This window comes from Lepidochelys olivacea (assembly GCF_965140295.1).
Source record: "Lepidochelys olivacea isolate rLepOli2 genome assembly, chromosome: 3".
Taxonomy (NCBI): domain Eukaryota; kingdom Metazoa; phylum Chordata; order Testudines; family Cheloniidae; genus Lepidochelys; species Lepidochelys olivacea.
This window is the reverse complement of record NC_140413.1, coordinates 196,817,425-196,837,984: the sequence shown is the minus strand read 5'-3', so window position 1 is coordinate 196,837,984 and position 20,560 is coordinate 196,817,425. Positions and strand designations below refer to the sequence as shown.

The following is a 20,560-nucleotide window of genomic DNA, read 5'->3' as shown; positions in this document are numbered from 1 at the left end:
GTTTTCTCAGATAAAGCATTACCATATGTTCTGCCCACAATCACATGATCATATCACTTGGATTCCACTGAATACAAATCCTATTGACAATAGGAAGACAACAAAATAGCATGCATTTGTTCCACAAACCGCTACAGTATTAGGAATAGGCATTCCAGAATTGATTAAGGGCTACATTCCGTCTTGTCCGGTGGGGAAGGTATAGCACACAGGGAGACCCTCCTGTCCACCCCTGCTCCCACGCCACAGTTTCCAGGCAACATACTGACACTGAGGCTCCCTGATTGCTGGGGTGGGGGTGGGGGTGGCAGTGGGAGGAGGAGAGATTGACTCACTGCACCCAGCCATGCTCTACAGCCTCAAGGGTTGAAAGCTTAGTCAGGGCCCCATGCCTCTGCATGCCTGATAGCATTTGGCAGCAAGCTCTCAAGTCAGAGAGGATATACCTTTCACCAGCAGCTACAAAGAGCACTATACGCTCACTTCGCAGCAATCTCTGAGGCATTCTTTCTGTATCTGCTCTGTGCAGACAAAATTGCCCAGAGCACCTCCATTTGGCCATTATAGCACTGCATCCTCCCCACTGCTTCTCTCTGACGAGCAAGGACCCAATTTGTACCTAACACCATAACTGTATCTGGCAATGAACTCGGTTGAAGGTTCTGTCCTTAAAGCATCATATTATAATGCTAATATTATGAAATTTCATCAATTTAGAAACAGTCCCTTGGCCTTTTTGTGGACTAGTTTAGTATAAAGATTATCCCTTTTCAGGCTTTCCAGTTTTAGAAGGCAATTATCTCTTTGCGTTCTGATAGAGGTTAAATTTTACCTTCAAAATAGTTGACAGTTCATAATTTTGCATATGCAGGGAGACATATAATTCTAGTGAGACATGGAAAATGGGTGCTTTCATTTTTAAGTATGTGAGTTTTATTCTTTCAGGCAGTTCCCTGTATAAAAATATGGTATAACATTCTTATTTATCATTGAGGCAAAGAATTTCTACCTTATTTGCATTAATTGAATAGCTTCTAAGTAAAAACCAGAGTAAAAATTTCAGTTGCACTTCTATGCTAACATATATAGCCATTCAAAAAAACCTAGGCCATTAATTTATTATTGATCAAAACTCTAGCAGTACATCAATGTTACAGAACTGCAGCTAAATTTGGTCTTGTGACATTTTGAAATCACTGTATGAATTACAAGTCACAGCTACATTTCTTTTTACTCCTTTAGTCTTGTGGCTGAAACTGAATTTAGTTTCTTAAACTGTATTGAAGGTTGTATTATTCAAATAATAACATGGACAGTAAGGTTGTGACCTGGAATATTATTTCTTAAGTGAGAAATCTGAAGGTGGGAAGAACAAAAGACTCAGATTTCCAGGGCTCAGAGCCAAAAATATCTTGGACCACACACTGCTCATTTGCATTTTTTAGCATCAATTAAAACTCAATGTTTCTTCCTAGTTTGTAAGCTATTCCAATTGTTAGTCTAAAAGCAGCCTGCCCATAAATCGCTCTGAAAGCATACTGTCTTCTTTCTATCAAATTAAAAGGGAAAGGTTGATTCATTTTAAAGTGTACTGATGATAGAAGACTTCTAAGTAGCACTTTATCTACAACATCACACTTGAAAGGAATGAAGTGCAAGCTAAATAAACAATGGGAATGAATGCATTTTTTTCAGGGGTGGTCCTTTTGGAAAATGTTAACCACATTAAAGTGGGTGGTTATTGAAATGTGCAATTAATTTGAAGTTAATAAAAGTTGAAGCTGTCATTCACCTGAGCAGGTGGTGGAAGAACCTTCTTGCATATCTGCTGATTGGGTCTCTGTATTCCAACACAGTCGTATCCAACAGGTGTCTTGTTGGAGTATAAAAGGCTCCAAGGCTTGCTTCAAGCTGTGCTGTGGAGTTCAAACACAGCAGCAATGAAACAAGTGAAACGGCTTCAATTACAACGGGGTGCTCATGTTTGCAGTCTGTCAGGTTTCTCAAACACAGATGAAATATGAACTTGTCACAGGAAAGACGAAATTAAAATATGACAGCTGGTACAAAAGCAAACCTGTGTATAAACTTTCACATGGTGTAGTGTTGACAAAGACTTTGAGCAACAAAAAGCTGTCAAAAGTTAAGTAATCTACAAGGAACCAACCTTTTGCCAGAGATGCATAATTAAAACAGTGACTCATAAGAACAATACAGTTTGAACAAGTTCGTCAGTAAAAATCAACTCCCAATTAACTCAACTTTTCTCTTTCCTACTAAAGAAAGAATAACAATGCTCACCTTTTCAGGGTTCACCACTGTGCGTTTGATCACTAGGTGGTCACCATAGTCAAGGGAGTTACACTGGTTTAAAATGATTTGTAAGGGAGAAGAAAATGAGCTCCTTCTTCTTCAGAAGAAGAATTTTTTGTGAGTCCCCCTTTCTTGACAATGGCACTTTGCCTTTTTATATTTTTTAACATAAAATGTATTTTTCTTCCATTATTTGTAATTATTTAAAGTGTTTGTGTCCTAAGTGTCTTGGTGGGGGTACTTCTTGGTGGGGATACTTTAATGATGAGTAACATTAACGTCGTTATATGATGTGATTGTTGTCTAGGAGTCAGTGCGAGGTATATGTTCCTAAGTATAGGGCAAATTGATTGATGAAAGTCTTCATCTTTCTCAAATCACTAAAAGAATTTGATACACTGGGACAGATTCTCCTCTCAAGGTGGATTTGCAAACCCCATTATTGTTAGGTGGAGTTGTGCGTGTGCATTAAAACAGTATATCTGACCCCTTATGTCATTAGGCAGACGAAATCTCACTGATTTACTGCTATTAACATTTGTTTGAACTAGTCATCTCTGTATTTAGTGATAATGGTTCTTTAGTTCTAAGCATAGTTACATTTTATTTTATTAGGTTTGACAGCACTAAATGCTCTAATAATACAGCCTTATAAACATATGCAAAGTGTTAGTAAATTAGGTTTTGCATTATCTTAAATCTAAACAGTAAGATAAGATGAACCTTAAAGGTATTTTCTTTCAAAGCAGCAGTGAATTTAGATTAAAATTGAATATAGCAATGCTATTGTGAAAACAAGCCATACTCCCTTGCTATTGCTGTTTTCTTGACAGCATGTTTTGTACTTCTGAAATATGCCAACCTACATGGAATATGGGTAACTACTAGCACAGTTATAGATTCATTAGATAGCCCAGCTTGATGTTGAAATAAAATAAATAAAGATATAAATAAAGAAATAAAGATCTCAAAGATAACCGCCATACTGCTACAAATAAAAGGGCTCACTGGGTTCCACTAATAAAAAGAGAACAAATTACCATGTCAAATTTGTTAGATTCATATAGAACAAATCCGGGCTGGAATAAAATTCTGGCTGTTGTAAGACAGCATTAGGCAGCTGCATGGGGAGAAAATACACAGATATCTATTTAGAATGTGCATATTTTTATAACAGTTTCAAGGATAGCCTATTTTTTCACTGGTTACTTTAGAAGTGTGTTCTATTAAGACAAGATTTTACTGCTGTACATTTGTAGAGTGGAGGTTATGGTAATCTGACTCACATCTCATGCTGTAAAACAGGGATGGCCAACTGATGGTTTGAGAGCAAGTTAGGCAGCTTACAATTTTAATAAGATCTATAGCTCACCACATCCACTAGCACCAGCCTTTCTTCCCATAAAAGGTAAACCTGGTACGCAGCTGTATTCTTGCTGGGCCATGGCATGACACCTTGTCACTCAACTGTTGCACTCTAAATTTTGGAGTCTAGTGCATTCCAGTGCACAATTCAGTGGAAAGCCATCACACCAGGGTCCAGAAGAGATGAGGCTGAACCTTGAATTCAACCTTTCGTGTGGGGGATGTCAGGAGCCACTGCAGGGGACAGGGAGATTACAGTGAGTGGAGATGTAGTGGTCCTATGGTTTGCAGGAGATTCAGGGAATGTGGAAAGACAATGGATGTTGCATTGAAAGACGGTTCTTTTTGCAAATACCCCCAAACTGAACTAAATACTTCTGTCCCACCCCCATGACAACGCCCTTCCTTAATTTGGTGCCGGTTCTAAATATTGATATAAAATAAATATTTGACTTCTGTATTGGCCAACGTTAGTCACTGATTTTCAATGTACGATATAGCTATATAGATAGATATAGATATATAGATTGATATATAAAATTACTGTATCATATAGTTTCATATACATATCACGAAGATGACATAGATCATACAATATATATATTTATGCATGTGTATATATTATGTAATATATGTATTATTACACCTTCCTTACTATTAATATGAATTAAAATGCAATTTATACGTGTGTGCATAATCTTATTAAAATATCTATATAATAATGACATTTAATGACTATATAATAATGACATTTTATTGTAGAATAGCAAAGCGTAATTCTGACTAGTCAGGACCTAGTAAATACTGATCCTTCTTTTCAAAGCCAATATGTATTATCAAAATCATTCAAGTATAGATTTTAAAATATAAGTATAAACATTTATGAAATACAACCAAACTCTGACCTTCTCTCTCTGGTGTCAGCTTTTGTCTAAGAAGGTGATTTACAATGGCACTCATGCTTATGAAACACTGATGACCCATTGTGTCCCAGTTCATGCTGCTCAGGACACTAATCGCCTCATATATCTCATCATACCGAACATACTGGTGGATGATTTCCACAAGGCCCAGCCGTCCTCTTGTGATGGCACCTGTCACAGGAAATATTAAAGCCAAGGATAGTACCATAACATTGTAGATCAATAATTCTCTATTTTTCAGCAGTTACAAATATTGTTCCTTATTAATTCAGGTTTTAATAAGTAAATGAGTTTTATGTTTAAATATTATACAGTACATTTGTACAGCACCTTTTATCTAACATATCTAGCCTCGATATGCTTTACACTGTGCAGAAAACCCAACAGTGAAATGCACCAATGCACGGGGTGGGGAACATGGCATATGCTTACCGGCAATAGCAACACTATGTAACAGTTTATATTATTTGTTTATTTTAAATTATTTATAGGTTTTTATATGGTGCTCATCACCACAGTACCTGGACTCCTCACATATGTTGTTAAATTAATTTTCACAATGCCTCTTCCAGGTAAGGAGGTATTATTAGAGAAAACAGAAAGCAAAGAATAGCATAAAGTTTAGAGAAAGAGTTTCTTGACAACTTAAGTGAGTGCTTCTTGGACCAGCTAGTTCTAGAGCACACAAGAGGAAAGGCTATTATCAGCTTAGTCTTAAGTAACACAGAGGAGTTAATTCAAGAAGCTACAGTTGCTGAGCTACTAAGTAATAGTGACCACAATATAATTAGGTTCATCATCATCCTAGGAGGAGGTAAAGAACCAAAAGGTTACACACAGTGATAATAAACTTTAGAAAGGGAAAATTCAATCAGATAAGATGGCTAGTCAAAAAGCCCTTAAAATCAAAAATAAAGGAAATAAAATCCTTACAGGTGGCATGGATATTACTTAAAAACAGCAGTAGACACTCAGAAGGCATGCATTCCACCAGACAAAGAGGAAACTAGAAAGGTAAAGAGCAAGCCAATGGCAAGGTTCAAGAGGCTATGTGAACCAAACAGAAATCCTTCAAAATTTGGAAATCTGACCCTAGTGAAGCCAGTAAATGGGGGCACAAATGACAGCAGGCAAATATATAAGAGGGAAATTAGAAGGGACCAAATGGATTTTGAAGAGCAAGTTGTTAGAAGTATAAAAACAAACAGACTTTTTAAAAAAAAGTATATTGGAAGCAGGAAGCCTACAGGTACTTTACCTCCCCCTATGATGTTGAACCAAACTGCAGCGTCTGAAGAGGTGGTGTTGGAACAAACCAGTAATTTAAAAAGCAGTACGTCACCAGGACAAGATGGTATAAATCTAGCAGTTCTGAAGGAGCTTAAGTGTGAAGTGGTTGAGCTGCTAACAAAAATATGCAGTCTCTCAGTAAAACACCCATTGTTCCAGAAGATTGGAGAGTAGTAGCTGCTGTATCTGTATTTTTAAACAGCTACAGAAGTGATATGGGAGATTACAGTCCTGGAAGCCATACATCTGTATGTGGTCAGTTGATTAAAATGATAATTAAAAATAAAATAATAAATGCCTAAACCATCATGAGATGATAGGGTCTAACCAACACAGTTTCTGCAGAGGAAAATCATGTTTCTCTAATATATTAGAGTTCTTTGAACATGTCAATAGAAGAGTAGATAAAGGAGAACCAGTAACAATTCTTTTAGATTTCAGAGTAGCAGCCGTGTTAGTCTGTATTCGCAAAAAGAAAAGGAGTACTTGTGGCACCTTAGAGACTAACGAATGTATTTGAGCCTAAGCTTTCGTGAGCTACAGCTCACTTCATCGGATGCATTCAGTGGAAAATACAGTGGGGAGATTTATATACAAAAAGAACATGAAACAATGGGTGTTACCATACACACTGTAACCAGAGTGATCACTTAAGGTGAGCTATTACCAGCAGGAGAGCGGGGGGAGTGCGGGGGGGACCTTTTGTAGTGATAATCAAGGTGGGCCATTTCCAGCAGTTGACAAGAATGTCCGAGGAAGCGGGGGGGGGAGGGGGGAGAAGAAATAGTTTTACTTTGTGTAATGACCCATCCACTCCCAGTCTCTATTCAAGCCCAAGTTAATTGTATCCAGTTTCCAAATTAATTCCAATTCAGCAGTCTCTCCTTGGAGTCTGTTTTTGAAGTTTTTTTGTTGAAGTATTGCCACTTTTAGGTCTGTAATTGAGTGACCAGAGAGACTGAAGTGTTCTCCAACTGGTTTTTGAATGTTACAATTCTTGACGTCTGATTTGTGTCCACTTATTTTTTTAACATAGAGACTGTCCAGTCTGACCAATGTACATGGCAGAGGGGCATTGCTGGCACATGATGGCATATATCACATTGGTAGATGTGCAGGAGAATGAGCCTCTGATATTGTGGCTGATGTGATTAGGCCCTATGATGGTGTTCCCTGAATAGATATGTGGACACAGTTGGCAACGGACTTTGTTGCAAGGATAGGTTCCTGGGTTAGTGGTTCTGTCGTGTGGTGTGTGGTTGCTGGCGAGTATTTGCTTCAGGTTGGGGGGCTGTTTGTAAGCAAGGACTGGTCTGTCTCCCAAGATCTGTGAGAGTGATGGGTCATCCTTCAGGATAGGTTGTAGATCCTTGATGATGCGTTGGAGAGGTTTTAGTTGGGGGCTGAAGGTGATGGCTAGTGGCGTTTTGTTATTTTCTTTGTTGGGCCTGTCCTGTAGTAGGACTTTCAAAAGGTCTTTGACAAGAGGCTATGAAGCTAACTAGTCATGGAGTAAGAAGGAAGTACTGTCATGGATCAAAAACCAGGTAGGAGACAGAAAGCAAAGAATAGGATTAAATGGTCAAGAGGATGGAAAACTACTTTAGGGACTGGCTGCTCAAATCCAACCCATTAAAAACAGCATCATCAGGTTTCCATCTTAGCAATTCCGAAGCGAAGAAGATGGTGAATGTAAACTTCTGTGGCTAGGCAATCACTTACGATGCGAACCACTGCTATCTAGGAGTCACCCTCAATTGCAGCCTTACCTATCAACAATATCTGAAGCAGGTGAGTCATAAAACAAAGCGTTGCACCAATATCATCCAAAAAGCTAGCAGGATCTAGCTGGAGTTGTGATGCTTGAATGCTACGAATGGCAACACTGGTTTAGTTTATTCCACAGCCGAGTACTGTGCACTCACGGATACCCAGCTAAGTGGGGCTATGAGACTTGTAACTGGCTCCATGAAGTCCACTCCACTGCTTTGGTTCCAGTCCTTGCTAACATCTCTCCTCCACCATCCGGTGAGAGATGGCTACATTGTGTGAGTACAAGAAAGCTCTTGGTAACCAAAAGCTCCTACACCATGACAACCTTGTTCTCCCTCCTTGCACTCGCTCTAAGTCCCACCGACCATTCTGAGTAGTTGGAGAAGCCAACTTCAAATCCATAAGACACCTGGTAGATGAAATGGGCAGGCTCTGATGTAAACAACAACCACCTCATAGATGATCCCACCATCGAACTGTCTGGTTTCTTGCTGTGCTGAAGACAGTGGGACAACCATAAACTATATTAGAACATTACGTGGAAGATGCGTGCACCTGATATACACATGAGGAATCAAGGATTCGCAATAGTGTCAATGTGGAGACCTCCAAACCATCAAATACATTGGGAACATTTTTTCATTTCCAGAAGGTATTACACACATGCACTCTGCATCTCCTGAAGTCCTCACATGGATTTCAAACCTTTCCATTAACTTGTTAATGTTGCTATTTCCATACAAAAAATAAGAATGGTCAATGTGCATCATGGAAAAAGGTTTACAGTGGGATGCTCAAACATCCTCACTGTCCCCTGTTTAATATATTTATTAATGATCTGGAAAGGAGGGTGAGCAGTGAGTTAGCAACATTTGTAGATGACACAATTATTTCGGTTAGTGAAGAACACAAAGGACTTTTTGGTTAGTGAAGAACTTCAGAGGGACCTAACCAAGCTAGGTGAATAGGCAACATGATGACAAATGAAATTCAATGTCATGAATGCAGAGTAATGAACGTTGGAAGGAAAAAAATGTAAGTAATTCATATACCTTACAAGGTTCTAAATTAACTATATCAACTCAGAAAAGGGAACTGGGAATCACAGACAGCTCAATGAGGACCTCCGTTCGATGTGCAGCTCTGGTTAGAAAAGCAAACAAAATGATAGGACGCATAAGGATGGGGGTTGAGAACAATGAGGAAAATACTATAGTGCCTTTATGTAAATCAGTGGTGCAGTCTCTTCGAGAATACTCTGTGCAATATTGGTCATCACATCTCAAAAAAGATATTGAACAATTACAGGGGGTTCAGAGAAGGGAGGCAAGAATGGTTATGGAAAAACTCATGAAGAGAAATTGAAAGGACTGGGGTGGTTTACCTTAGAAAGGAGACAACTAAGAGGGGACATGATAAAAATATATAGAATAACAAATACTATAGAGAAGGTAGCTTGAGAACTTCTGTTCTTATAAGGTAAGAACAAAGGGGATATTCAATGAAATTGGAAGGTGGCAAATTCAAAACTGATAAAGGAAATAGTTTTTCATAAAATGTGGAATTAGACCATGGAACTCATTGCCACAGGATGCCATTGGAGCCAAGAATTTAGCAAATTTCAAAAAGGGATTGCACATTTATATAGATAAAAAGAATATCTGGTACTTAGAATAGCTAACGCTCACAAAGATTTTGGAAGAGATATTAAACCTTGTGTTTCATGGCTGAAGGCAACCTCTCTTTATTGGAGATTACAATGAAACATAATGTGGTGGGAAGATTATCCCGCATCTGCCTACAGCCGGGTTCTTGCACCTTCCTCTGAAGAATTCTGTGATGGCTCCTGCAAGAGATGGGATACTGAACTAGATAGGTCATGGGTCTGATTAGGTATAACAGTTCTTATGTAACTAGAAGGAATTCTTTTAGGTAGGCCAGCATACCTAATTCTTTTAGGTAGGCCAGCATATAAATATTGGGCTTGGAATTATACTAGGACATTATGAATTTGGGATCCCCTGACTTTAAAGGAAGTTGGATCAAGTTCTAACACTATTAGAGAGAAAGTGCTATGGGATCCTCTATGATCCTACAGTAAACAGTCAGAGCCTCCACATTATGTGTCAAGCACAAAAGTTACCTCCAGCTCAGCAAAATCCACAATTTGAGGTCTTTCTTCAGTATTTAATTATAAAGAAGAATGTGACCCTGTGAGACAATATGAAAGAGTGGCCGCTTCCAGGATGCCTGCTCATGCCCTCAGGGTGGCCCTGCATGCAGCCCCTTCCTCTATTTCCCTCTTCCAGAGTCCCCAGTAACTCTGCACAAGCTTTCCAAACATAAATATTCCTTTGTGGGTTAATTTATTACAAAAGTCACACAACCATAATCCAGAATCAAATCCCAACAGTCTGTCAACACACCAGGTACAGCTCCGGCACCTCTCACTGCACTCAGGCTCTCAGGTATGGCTCCAGCATCTCTCACCATGCCTCGTCCCAGCCCTTCTTGCTGGGGTATTCTCTGCCCTGGTTCATTCTCAGGCCTGGCTCTAGTTCCTGGCTGGAGACAACAGCAGTCTCATCCATTCCCCAGCCGTCGGTCCTCTCTGACCCTCGGGCTTCAGCTGTCTGGCTCAGAGAGCCAGCAGGCATCTTCCTTTTCAGCCCTCTCTGGAGGTGACTTTCTGGCCTGGGAAAAATTGTAGGTAATCCCTTGACTGCTTCACTGTCTTCTTTCATCAGCCTGATCTGGCGCCACTGCTCACTAGGGAACTGTTACTGCTCCCTCCTTCAGGGGAAATCTCTTCCCTGAAGCTCTGAGCCCAGCTCTGCTCTTGTTCTGAGCATTCATTCGGACTCTCACTTTCTCTGGGTACACCTATACTACAGAGACTATACCAGCATAGCCCCATAGTGTAGACCGAAGGGGGATTGCTGTCGGTGTAGGAATAACCAACTCCCGAACAAAGTTAGCTGTGTCAGCAGAAGCCCTCTTCCACCCGCACAGCTGCATCTACACTGGGGGTTATGTCGGCATAGCTACGTGGGTCGGGGTGTGTGGGGGTTTTTCACACGCCTGACCGACATAACGATGCTGATATAACTTTTCAGTGTAGACCAGGCCTCACTCTCAGGATTCTAGATTCTGCACTCTCCCTTTACTTTGGCTTGTCTCTTATTTTGTAACACCCATGGGCAGCCCCACACTCCTCATTATCCCAAACTAGCACTCACCTGGACTGGAACAGAAAAGTGGGGCCTGATTTCATTTAAAGGGCCAGCTATCTTTTTACAGACACCAACACCAATGCACCTTTCAATTATAGATAAGAATTGCTGAAAATCAGAGTTAACATACCTATCAAAATGAAATAAACTGACCATCATGCTCCCCACTGTAAAAGAAGATGATTTATGTATAATTCTTGTTCTCTAGAGGTTGAAGTTATAAATGCATTCCCAATCCCGGGTCTACACTTTTGCACATGCCCAGAATGCTCCAGCAAATAGCATTCTATATTATAATTGACTAGCCAGCTGATCACATCAATGTGGCTACCTACAGCATATATGCACTATGACTAATATTCTCAGCTGTGTACCTCGTTTGAATACTAGGTCCAAATACTGTGTACATTTAAAACTGTTACCTAAGACCTCAGATGTCTGGTCAGAGTTGATGGTTTCTGCCATGAAACAGTATATTTCTAAAATATCTCTGAAATCTACTAAGAGAATATATTGTCAATTTTTTCCATGTAAAGGAAAAAAGGAAACTAAATTTATTTTAAGATTATCACAGATGTTCCAAAATTGTCACCCAACCCCAATTTTAAGAAAAACATACCAGTAGGAAAGAGAAAACTGACCCCAAGAATTGCAGTCAAAGACACAAAGGATGGCAAGGAGAGAACCTTCTTCCAGTGGAGAAGAGCAGAGACAAGCTGCAGAAAACCATATCTCACTAAAACTTTCCTAAATTCAATTGTGGGTGTAGTTTGCACAGGCATACAAGAGCAAAGAAGCAAGAAAGCTGGAAAATAGGTATAGCCAGATGTCAATGACCAGCCAGTGGCTTGGAGAACCTGGTACGCCATGCTTGATGTTTTCAGACCATTTGAAAGGCTTTGTTTGCTAAAGAGAATAAAATAATGCCTTTTTTAATTTTTACAGTATTATTTAAAGAAAACACATGCTTGCCTATTAGATTACATTTGACACTTGAATTTATAGTATGGGTACTTTCTCTGTGTAATTGCTGTTTTTACATTGACATAGTTTATACATGCATATTTCTGGTAATGATAGTATCTAATTGTTATGGTAGTCATTCTTCATTAGTGTTTATAGTATATTTTAAAGTATTGCACAAGGTAAGTAATCTTGATGTTAATTGCGAAGGGAAGATGAAGATGTTTGTTTATATGTTAATGAAATCTAATGTAGTATACTATGTCTCTAGGACAAGATTGGTATCATTATTGCCCTGAAACTTTATTCTTTTTGTATAGATCTGCTGATTCTAACATATTGTATATAAAAAACCCATAATAGCCACATTATTTACAGATATTTAGAGCCAAATACAGGGAAATTCTTGCTATAGACATTGATTCAGCAGGGTACTTATGCACAAACGTAACTTCAGGCATGTATGCAGTCTCAGAAACTACAACTGCATCTTTAAACTATCCTGTTATACACACACATTGCTGATGGGAGGTTCCCAGTAGCGTGTCCTAACACAGCACATTAGCTATTCCACATAGGCATAACACAGCAAGTTAATGATAGCTTTGAGTGCTGAATGTCTGTTTTTCTGTCACACACCTCTAATGTATTTTTTTATAATTAGTATGTATATTAATTATTAATTAACAGAGGCCTTTAAAAACTGCAGATCTCAGCAACGAAGAGTGACTAATCAGTGCAGTATTTCACCTTGTTAATGTGGCAAGCAGAGAGAAAGCTAAGAGAACACTGAAGCAATAGAGGACTTTATATTATGACTCGCATAGCTGACTATGTGGGGGAACACCATGGTCTTCTATGTAGAAGAGATTTGACGGTAATATACAGAATGAATTTTAAAATGTGATAACTTTCCACTGTGGAGGTCAACATCTTCCCATTTGGATGCTTGACTTCTCTTGAGTAGTGCGCTTCCAAGCGACATACTGGGAAAAAGAGGTGAGAGCCAACTCATTGCCTAATTGATTTAGGAACTGTGCCCAGGGAGACTGTCCAATTAAGTTTACAAGCTGGCAATTAGCAGGAAGGCCTCTAAGTCCCTGCACTGAGCGCCTGTTTGCCTTAGTAAGAACATAAATGAGCTAGAGATAGGAAGGGGAAAGCTGTGCCTTCTGGAAAGCTGTCGTGAGTAGACCTCACAAGGGAGGACTGAAGAAAAGCAAGGTATTCATGGGCAGAATGCCTTCTGTTTGACAGGTCACCAGGTAATTTAGAGGTTTATTTTTTTAAATGGACAACATGCATAAAAACATCAAACAGATGCTTTCATTAGTGTTCTGCCTGATGTTTTACAACCGCTAAGCCCTATTGGACACGGTGGAGCAGCATTATCTCGTAATAAATGGCAATCTACAAACATTTTTCTTGAGTACTATTTTTGGATAACAGTGACAATCAGGCCAGCTCTTTTTAAACAATAAAAATACGGCTAAATCTGACATTTTCCTGGTTGCTAAAGCCACATGGTATCAGTTTACCGATCTGTCATTACACCTTGAAGACTGTTTTATCTGAATCACTTTTAGTGTCGGCTTTCACTTTCAGAAACTATTTGCTCAATTAAACGGAGGTTTTCAGTATTTTTAATCAGTCTCTTTTTCTTTCCATAGAAGGATACTTGAATATCATTGAGGAACAGAGATATCATGGACAGACTTGTCAAAAAACTCAGGGCTAGAACCACCAAGGTACTTAGGTGCCTAACTGCCTCTTCAGGTGCCTACGCCCAACATTCAGATGCCACTGACATTCTCAAAACCACCACTCAGCTGCCACCTAACCCAGTGTGTGCCTACCTTTCTGCCAGTAGGCATGTGCAAAGCTGTCCTACCTCACAGTGCTGCTGGGAGACTTAGCTTATGCCTAAGCCATGGCAGCCTTCTCAAACTAGACCTTCCCCTACCCATCTTGCCCGCAGGTCCCAATTCTGTATGCGTTCTCACAGTAAACCTGGGATCATTTTTCGGGAGAAAGGGCATAGGCTACTTAAACAGTTGACCTGGCTTAGCACCTACCTCCAAGACAGGTTTCACAGCTGGAGATCCTGAGTGGAGGGAGGCACATCTATGTGGCCTGTCAGACAGGTGCCTAAGGCCCAAGATCAGTAGGGACTAGGCCATTAAATATTTTTATGGATCTGGGCCCTAAGCCCCACCCCTTCCCTCTGCCTTTCACTCCTGGCTAGCTTAGGCAGCTCTCCACTCAGCTTGCTGGTTGCTGAAGATCCATATCTTAGGCATGTGTCTCTCTCCACTCACTGTATACAGAGCTAGGGTGCTTAACTCAGGGCTGAGAATTTCACTTGGCAGAAGGGTGCCTAGGAGTTAGGCACTGCAATGCCTAAGTCCCTTTGTGGATCTAGCTCCCACTGCCTCCTGACTCAAAAAAATCAGCTGGAGTTTGTTGTGATCTCAATAGGGATTTACATGGTAGTAAAAACACACGAACAAGGTCAATGCTAGCACCTTCACCTTGCCGGACAAGCAGTGGGAAAAAATGCTGAAATTTCCCAGTATAGGTACGTCCGACATGGCTCTCTGCCACAGCACTGAATTCAGAGTCAGGAGACTTACACTTGATTCTCCTCTCTTTACACTCTCTTGATTTGAATGGAGTCAATCCTGATTCTCCCTGGCCTGAGAGGAAAATTAGCTCTCTATAGGGCTCTATTCCTGCATCATCCCCTGACTTGCTGCATAACTTTGGAAAGTCATTTAGCATCTTTGTGCCTCAGTTTCTCCATTTGTAACCCCCATGGGGATAATAATGCTTCTTTGCCTTTGTACAGAACTCTTGAGCTTTACAGATGAAATGTGCTATAAATGCTAGTTACTTTCTACCTTGGTTCACAACTCTGAATATGTTAATTTATAGACTCTCCACCCTTAAATATACAAAAGCATTTGCCTCTTACAAAGAGTTTTGAAGAAAGGAAATGGGGTATCACATACACTGGAGTCAGGAAGAACATTAAACAGATTCATGGTCGATTTTACCACACCTCTCAACATGTCACAGCCCAAATGTGGGATGCACGGTTTGACGAACACCCAACAGGAGGGAGGGACACACACACACACCATTCATGCATCAGTGCACCAAAGCTGGAGAATTTTTCCCCCATAGCAATACCTGTTGAGGCGTTGCATGCGCCCGCTGCACACCCATGCTGCTAGCTGAGAGGACCACCCTGACACTCTCAGTTTCTTCACGCTGGAAGCCAGTATATGCTGTTATTCCAGTGCAGAAGGGAAGGAGGGTAGGTCATGGAGAACAACAGTTACCAAACAGGCATGTAACTGTTTTTATTCTGTGAGTTCTTGCACACATCCATTCACTTTGGGTGACTCACAAACAGTTGCAGATGGAGGAGGGTATCAGAGTCTATCTAAGCAAGGACTGCAACACCATTCTCCCAAATCTAGCATCATCTCTTGAGGTTTGGGAGAAAGCACAATGAGCAGTGAACATATGAACAAATGTCACGGATGCGAACGTGACCCAAAAAAGCAACTGGCAGTGTTTGTGCTCTTGTAGAGTGTGATAAAACTCTACGGTAGTGGAACCATAACAATATTGAGCATAGATGAATATACGAGGAAATCTAGGAAGAAATCCTCTGTGAAGTGACAGCTTGACCTTCATGCTGTCAGCAAAGGAGACAACTAACTGTAAAGACATTCTAAACCAGCTAGTCCTGTTCTGGTAAAAGGCTAACACCCTACAAATGTTCAAAGTATGAAGTTTTACCTCACCTTTGTGAGAGTAAGTTTTAGGGGAAAGAGTTGGTAAGTATATAGGCTGATTCGGATGAAAAGCCCATACCACTTTAGTGAGAAATTTGAGGTGTGAACTTCTGCTACCCTCCTGGCTGAATGCTACTTTCTTTGAAGAGATGAGAAAACGAGCATGTTGCTACAGGTTCAAAAGAGGGGCCCATTAAAACCACAAGAACCAAACTTAGGTCTCAGGATGGTACTGAGTCCCTAATAAGTCAGATAAGCCAAACCAAACCTTTCAAGAACTTAAGAGTCAGAGAGTTGGAAAAAACAAATGTTTCTGTTACAGGAGGATGGTATCTGGAGACAGCTGCCCGATGAATCCTCAGGGAATGGACAGAAAGTCTTTTTCCCTTTAGGTGAAGCAGATAATCCAGAATAAGAGGACTGGGAGCCTGTGAAGGTCAGGTATCTTTCTGCTGGGACCACAGACAACCTCTTCCATTTCTTGAAGTAAGTATACCTGCTGGAGGGTTTTCTGATATTTAAAACAATATTTTTGCATTCCAAGGGAACAGACGGATTCTGGGGGAGTTAACCACTGATCATCCAAGCAGTCAGGTGTCAGCCTGGAGAGCGGGGACGCAGCATCTGGCTGTGGTCTACAAAACTATGTCCAAAATCTGAGGGAGAAGTATGGTATCAAAAGGATCACCTGGTCCGAAAATGAATGCTGATGGGGTGTGACTGGTGCTATCGAAATTAGGATAGAGTGATCATGTCTGAGCTTGCTCAAAACTCTCAGCACCATAGGGATGGGAGGAAAAGTGTAAAGATGTTTCCCTTTCCAGGACAGAAAGAAGGCATCTGACATAGACCCTGGACTGTGACCTGCTCTTGAACAGAACCGGTGACACTTCCTGTTCTGTTGGGTGGTGAATAGGTCTATTTCTGGCATTCCCCATATCTGAAAAATAGACTTAGCTATGTCAGGTCTCAGGGACTGTTCATATCTTTGCTGAATGGTTCATCTGCTGAGATGGTCTGCCAGACAGTTCTGAGACTCATGAAGATGAAATGCTTTGAGTGTAATCTTGTTCCTGATGCTGAAAGACCAGAGGTTCATTGCCCCTTGGCACGGGGATCTGACCCTGGTTGTTTACATATAACACTGTAGCAGTGTTATCTATGTGCATCCTTACAGAAAAACCTGGGATGTGGGGAAGAAACACTGGAAAGGCCAGGCAGATAGGTCAAAGTTCTTGAACACTGATGTGGAGAAAGAGATCCTAATTTGACCAGAGATCTTGAGTCTGAAAGGCCCCTAAATGAGCTCCCTGCCAACTGAGAGATGAAGCCTCTGTGACTATGGTCATGGAGGACAGGGTTTGGGCAAAAGGAACCCATTGCATACACTGGCTGGATCCATCTGCCAGTCCAGGGATTACAAAACACTTGCAGGTATGTGAATCAGCAAGTCCAGTGGAGGATGAGAGAGATGGTAGTCAGACTTCAACCACCTCTGCATGATTCTAAGGTGAAGTCTGGTGTGCTGAGTCACATATGTACAAGATGCCATGTGATCTAGATGTTTCAGACAATTCTTCACTGTCATACGAGGATATGCACTGAAGTCTTTGCATAGGTCCAATATTGCCTGAAACCTGGCCTGCAGTAAAACCTGGCCTGCAGTAAAGACACTCTTGCTTTGGTTGAGTTGAGAACAGTTCCTATTAATTTGATTTGCTGTACAGGGAGAAGAAATGACACACCCTTGTTGATCAACAGGCCCAATGAGGAACAGAGGGACTGGAGCTTCTCAATGGCTACTATTACTTGCTGTCTGGACCAACCTTAATCTAATGAATTGTCCAGATATGGGTACTCCTGGACCCTGGCCATCCTGAGATGTGCCACAACCACTGTCTTGCACTTCTTGAAGACTTTGAGGGACTGAGGACAGGTCAAAGGAGAGGACTGTAGTCTGATAATGAATATCTGCTACAACAAATCTTAAGAAGCTCCTGTGGCTCTGGTGAATTTGCCACATGGAAATAGGCATCTTTTAAGGTCAAGGGAAGCAAGCCAGTCACTGGGGTCTAGGGATGGGATAACAGATGCTAGCATTACCATCTGAAACTTCATCTTCTTTACAAAAAGAAAAGGAGTACTTGTGGCACCTTAGAGACTAACCAATTTATTAGAGCATAAGCTTTCGTGAGCTACAGCTCACTTCCTCAGATGCATATCGTGGAAACTGCAGCAGGCTTTATATATACACAGAGAATATTCGCAGGCCTCGTTTGGACTGTGGAAGGAGAAAATAATGGGAACAGAATCTATTCCCCCAAGTCCTTTTTTACCCCTAATTGTAACAGAGACTGACCTTCCTGAATTAATACAGTATTGTGAGAATGGTCCCTGAAAAGGATGAGGAAGAGGGTGGAGGGGGGAACAGGGGTAAATTGCTGAGTATATCCCAGTTGAACCATGCTTAGAACCTATCAATCTGTTGTAATGTGGGTCCCAGCAACCTGTGGGACTACCTTCTGCCAAAGGGAGGGGAATTTAGAGTGAGCGGTTCACTGGCCTCGATTAAGGAGTCAAATAGACTTAGATGTTATGGATTTTTTGGAGGTAGCAGAAGGTGGCAGGAAGAGATCTGTCCCTCTGAGACTTATAGCATCTCCTGGACTGAACCAGCTGCCTTATCAGGCAGAATGGGTACCTTTGCTGGACCTGCAGGCAGAATTACTTTCTCTTAGGGCCTGGAGTACAAATGGCCAAAAGACATGAGGGTGACCCAAGAATCCTTAAGAGAATGCAAAGCTTCATCTGCCTTCTCAGGAAGTAAATCTGGGCCCTCAAAGGGCAAGTCCTCAATTGTCTGTTGGACTTCAATGTCAGATGACTACAGCCAAGAAGCACGATGCATAGTGACTACTGTTGCTGTCACCTGAGCTGCTGAATCTGCCGCATGCAATGCAGCCTGTAAAGATGATCTTGCTTCCAGACTTTCACTTACAAGAGCTCTGAACTCCTTCTTAGCATCATCTGGCCTCATCTCAATACAAATACATACAAATTTCAACATCAGGATGCTGCCAAGTCTGGTGGTGCCTTCTGAGGCAGAGTTCAGTCACAATCCCCATGTAGCAAGTGGCTGGATTCCAAATGGGGGATACAAAGCTGCTTCCATCAGGATATCTCAAAGTCAAACTTCCCTCAGTTGCTCAGTCATGGTCTTAAACCCCTTAGAGACAGGGGTCCTTCTCCCAAACACTTTAAAGAGCAAGAGTGAGAATCTCTGACAGGCATAGACTTGTTATAGCCAGAACAGCGCTTAAATCCCAGAGATTTAGGCAAGCTCCGATACCGAGCTAAACGCTTGAAGAAAAATAAGATAAAAACCAAGAATTTTTCATAAACGAGTACCACTGACTAAGATTATAACTACAACTATACTACTTACAATACAAAACTCGAGAAAAAGTATTTCTAAAGAGAGAACAGGAAAGAGCGTGAGAAGCTCACACACACATTTGACTACCGGCCAAGGGGGGTGAAAAGGAAGTGAGGGGGATTAGGACAGCCCTGCCCCTTTATACCCTTGAGCATGTGGAGGCTGCATGAGCCACCCCAATGGGTACCCGTAAGGGAAAAAGTTTTCTGCCTTCAGTGAAAAGGCATCTAAAGTGGAATGGGCATATGCAAGCACTCAGAAAAGAACCATGATTCTGTATTTCTGGTGTAAATAATTTTTTTTGTTGTAGTTGCACCTAGGAGCCCCCGTCACAGGCCAGGTTTCTATTATGTTAGTCACTGTATGAGGGGACATCAAATTAATTTGGAACATAAGCAATTTTGATATTAAAGTGAGCAATATCCTTCAAAATGAGAGAAGCTGGTGAAGAAGGGGTATTGCCTAGAGACCTTAATGTACAGTACACGTGCTGAGTGACTTACCGAGTTTAAACTGAAGTACTCCTAAAGGTCCTTTGTCGAACTGAATTAACAGAAGGTCATGAACATCCATGCTGTTGTCCCTGTCAGACGCAGTGTGAGGAACTGCCCATTGTATCTGGGTGAGGCTGCAAGACACATCAAACCGTTTACTGAATTGCAAAGTTGCTTTAGGTGAGCAGTCTTCTGCCAAAAGCTGTATTTTAATTGGGGACAGTGCCATGTCAAAAAGCTGCAGCTCCCCTTGAGAGCTGCCAACCACAAATATGGCTCCACTGGGGTGGCAGTTTATTAAAGCAGGCAACAGTTCTGCCTGGGCTAACCGAGTCACTCTCTGGTGGGCTTCATACAGAATTATTGAAGAATCTTCACAGCCTAGGAGCAGCTTGTCTTCTGCAATGTTCCTGCAACAACAGATGGCCTTGGATCTTAGTGGAATTCTGGTGACTGCCATGCACTGAATTTTGTTCCTAACCCACTCATAGATGCAGCTGTCAACCATGGGCTCTTTGTCTGCGCTGATGGAGTGTTCCACTGTGTGAACCTGGTAAGGCTGAGTCGTGCTAAAGCTAGCATCAAGTGGATCCCATTCTGTACGGATGTAACTCAGAACCTGAAAAAAAATCCAGAATATTTTGAGTCATTTATAACAATTCGTTCCTATTTTTACCGTTTTCAAAATATACTCCTCCATATATATTCTGCAAGACAAATCCATCAATTATATTTAATGAAATGCTAACAGTTTAGAATATAAAAGCCATACCATATTCTCACAGCTCAATAAACTAAACAAATTATCATATGTTACAAATAGATTTTTAAACCTTTTATTTATTTTTAAAGGGTAATCTGTTTGGCAAAAATATAACACAACACAGCCTGAACATTATTTGTCTACACAGAGAGCTTAAGAGGTTAGCAGAACAGAAGACACAAGAGAAGACAACCCCTGTAA

General features: G+C 41.0%; 1 protein-coding gene across 4 annotated transcripts in view; it reads right to left on the bottom strand.

Annotated features, from left to right (window-relative positions):
- Positions 1 to 20,560, bottom strand: part of WDPCP (WD repeat containing planar cell polarity effector) — a 281,255-nt gene that overhangs the window by 121,140 nt on the left and 139,555 nt on the right. For all 4 annotated transcript variants that reach the window (XM_084623394.1, XM_084623391.1, XM_084623392.1 and 1 more), the window contains 3 exons: positions 19,606 to 20,215; positions 4,584 to 4,772; positions 1,793 to 1,916 (listed from right to left, as the gene is read on the bottom strand). In XM_084623394.1, coding sequence (XP_084479520.1) covers positions 1,793 to 1,916; positions 4,584 to 4,772; positions 19,606 to 20,215 — 923 coding nt within the window. The remainder of the gene's footprint in view (positions 1 to 1,792; positions 1,917 to 4,583; positions 4,773 to 19,605; positions 20,216 to 20,560) is intronic.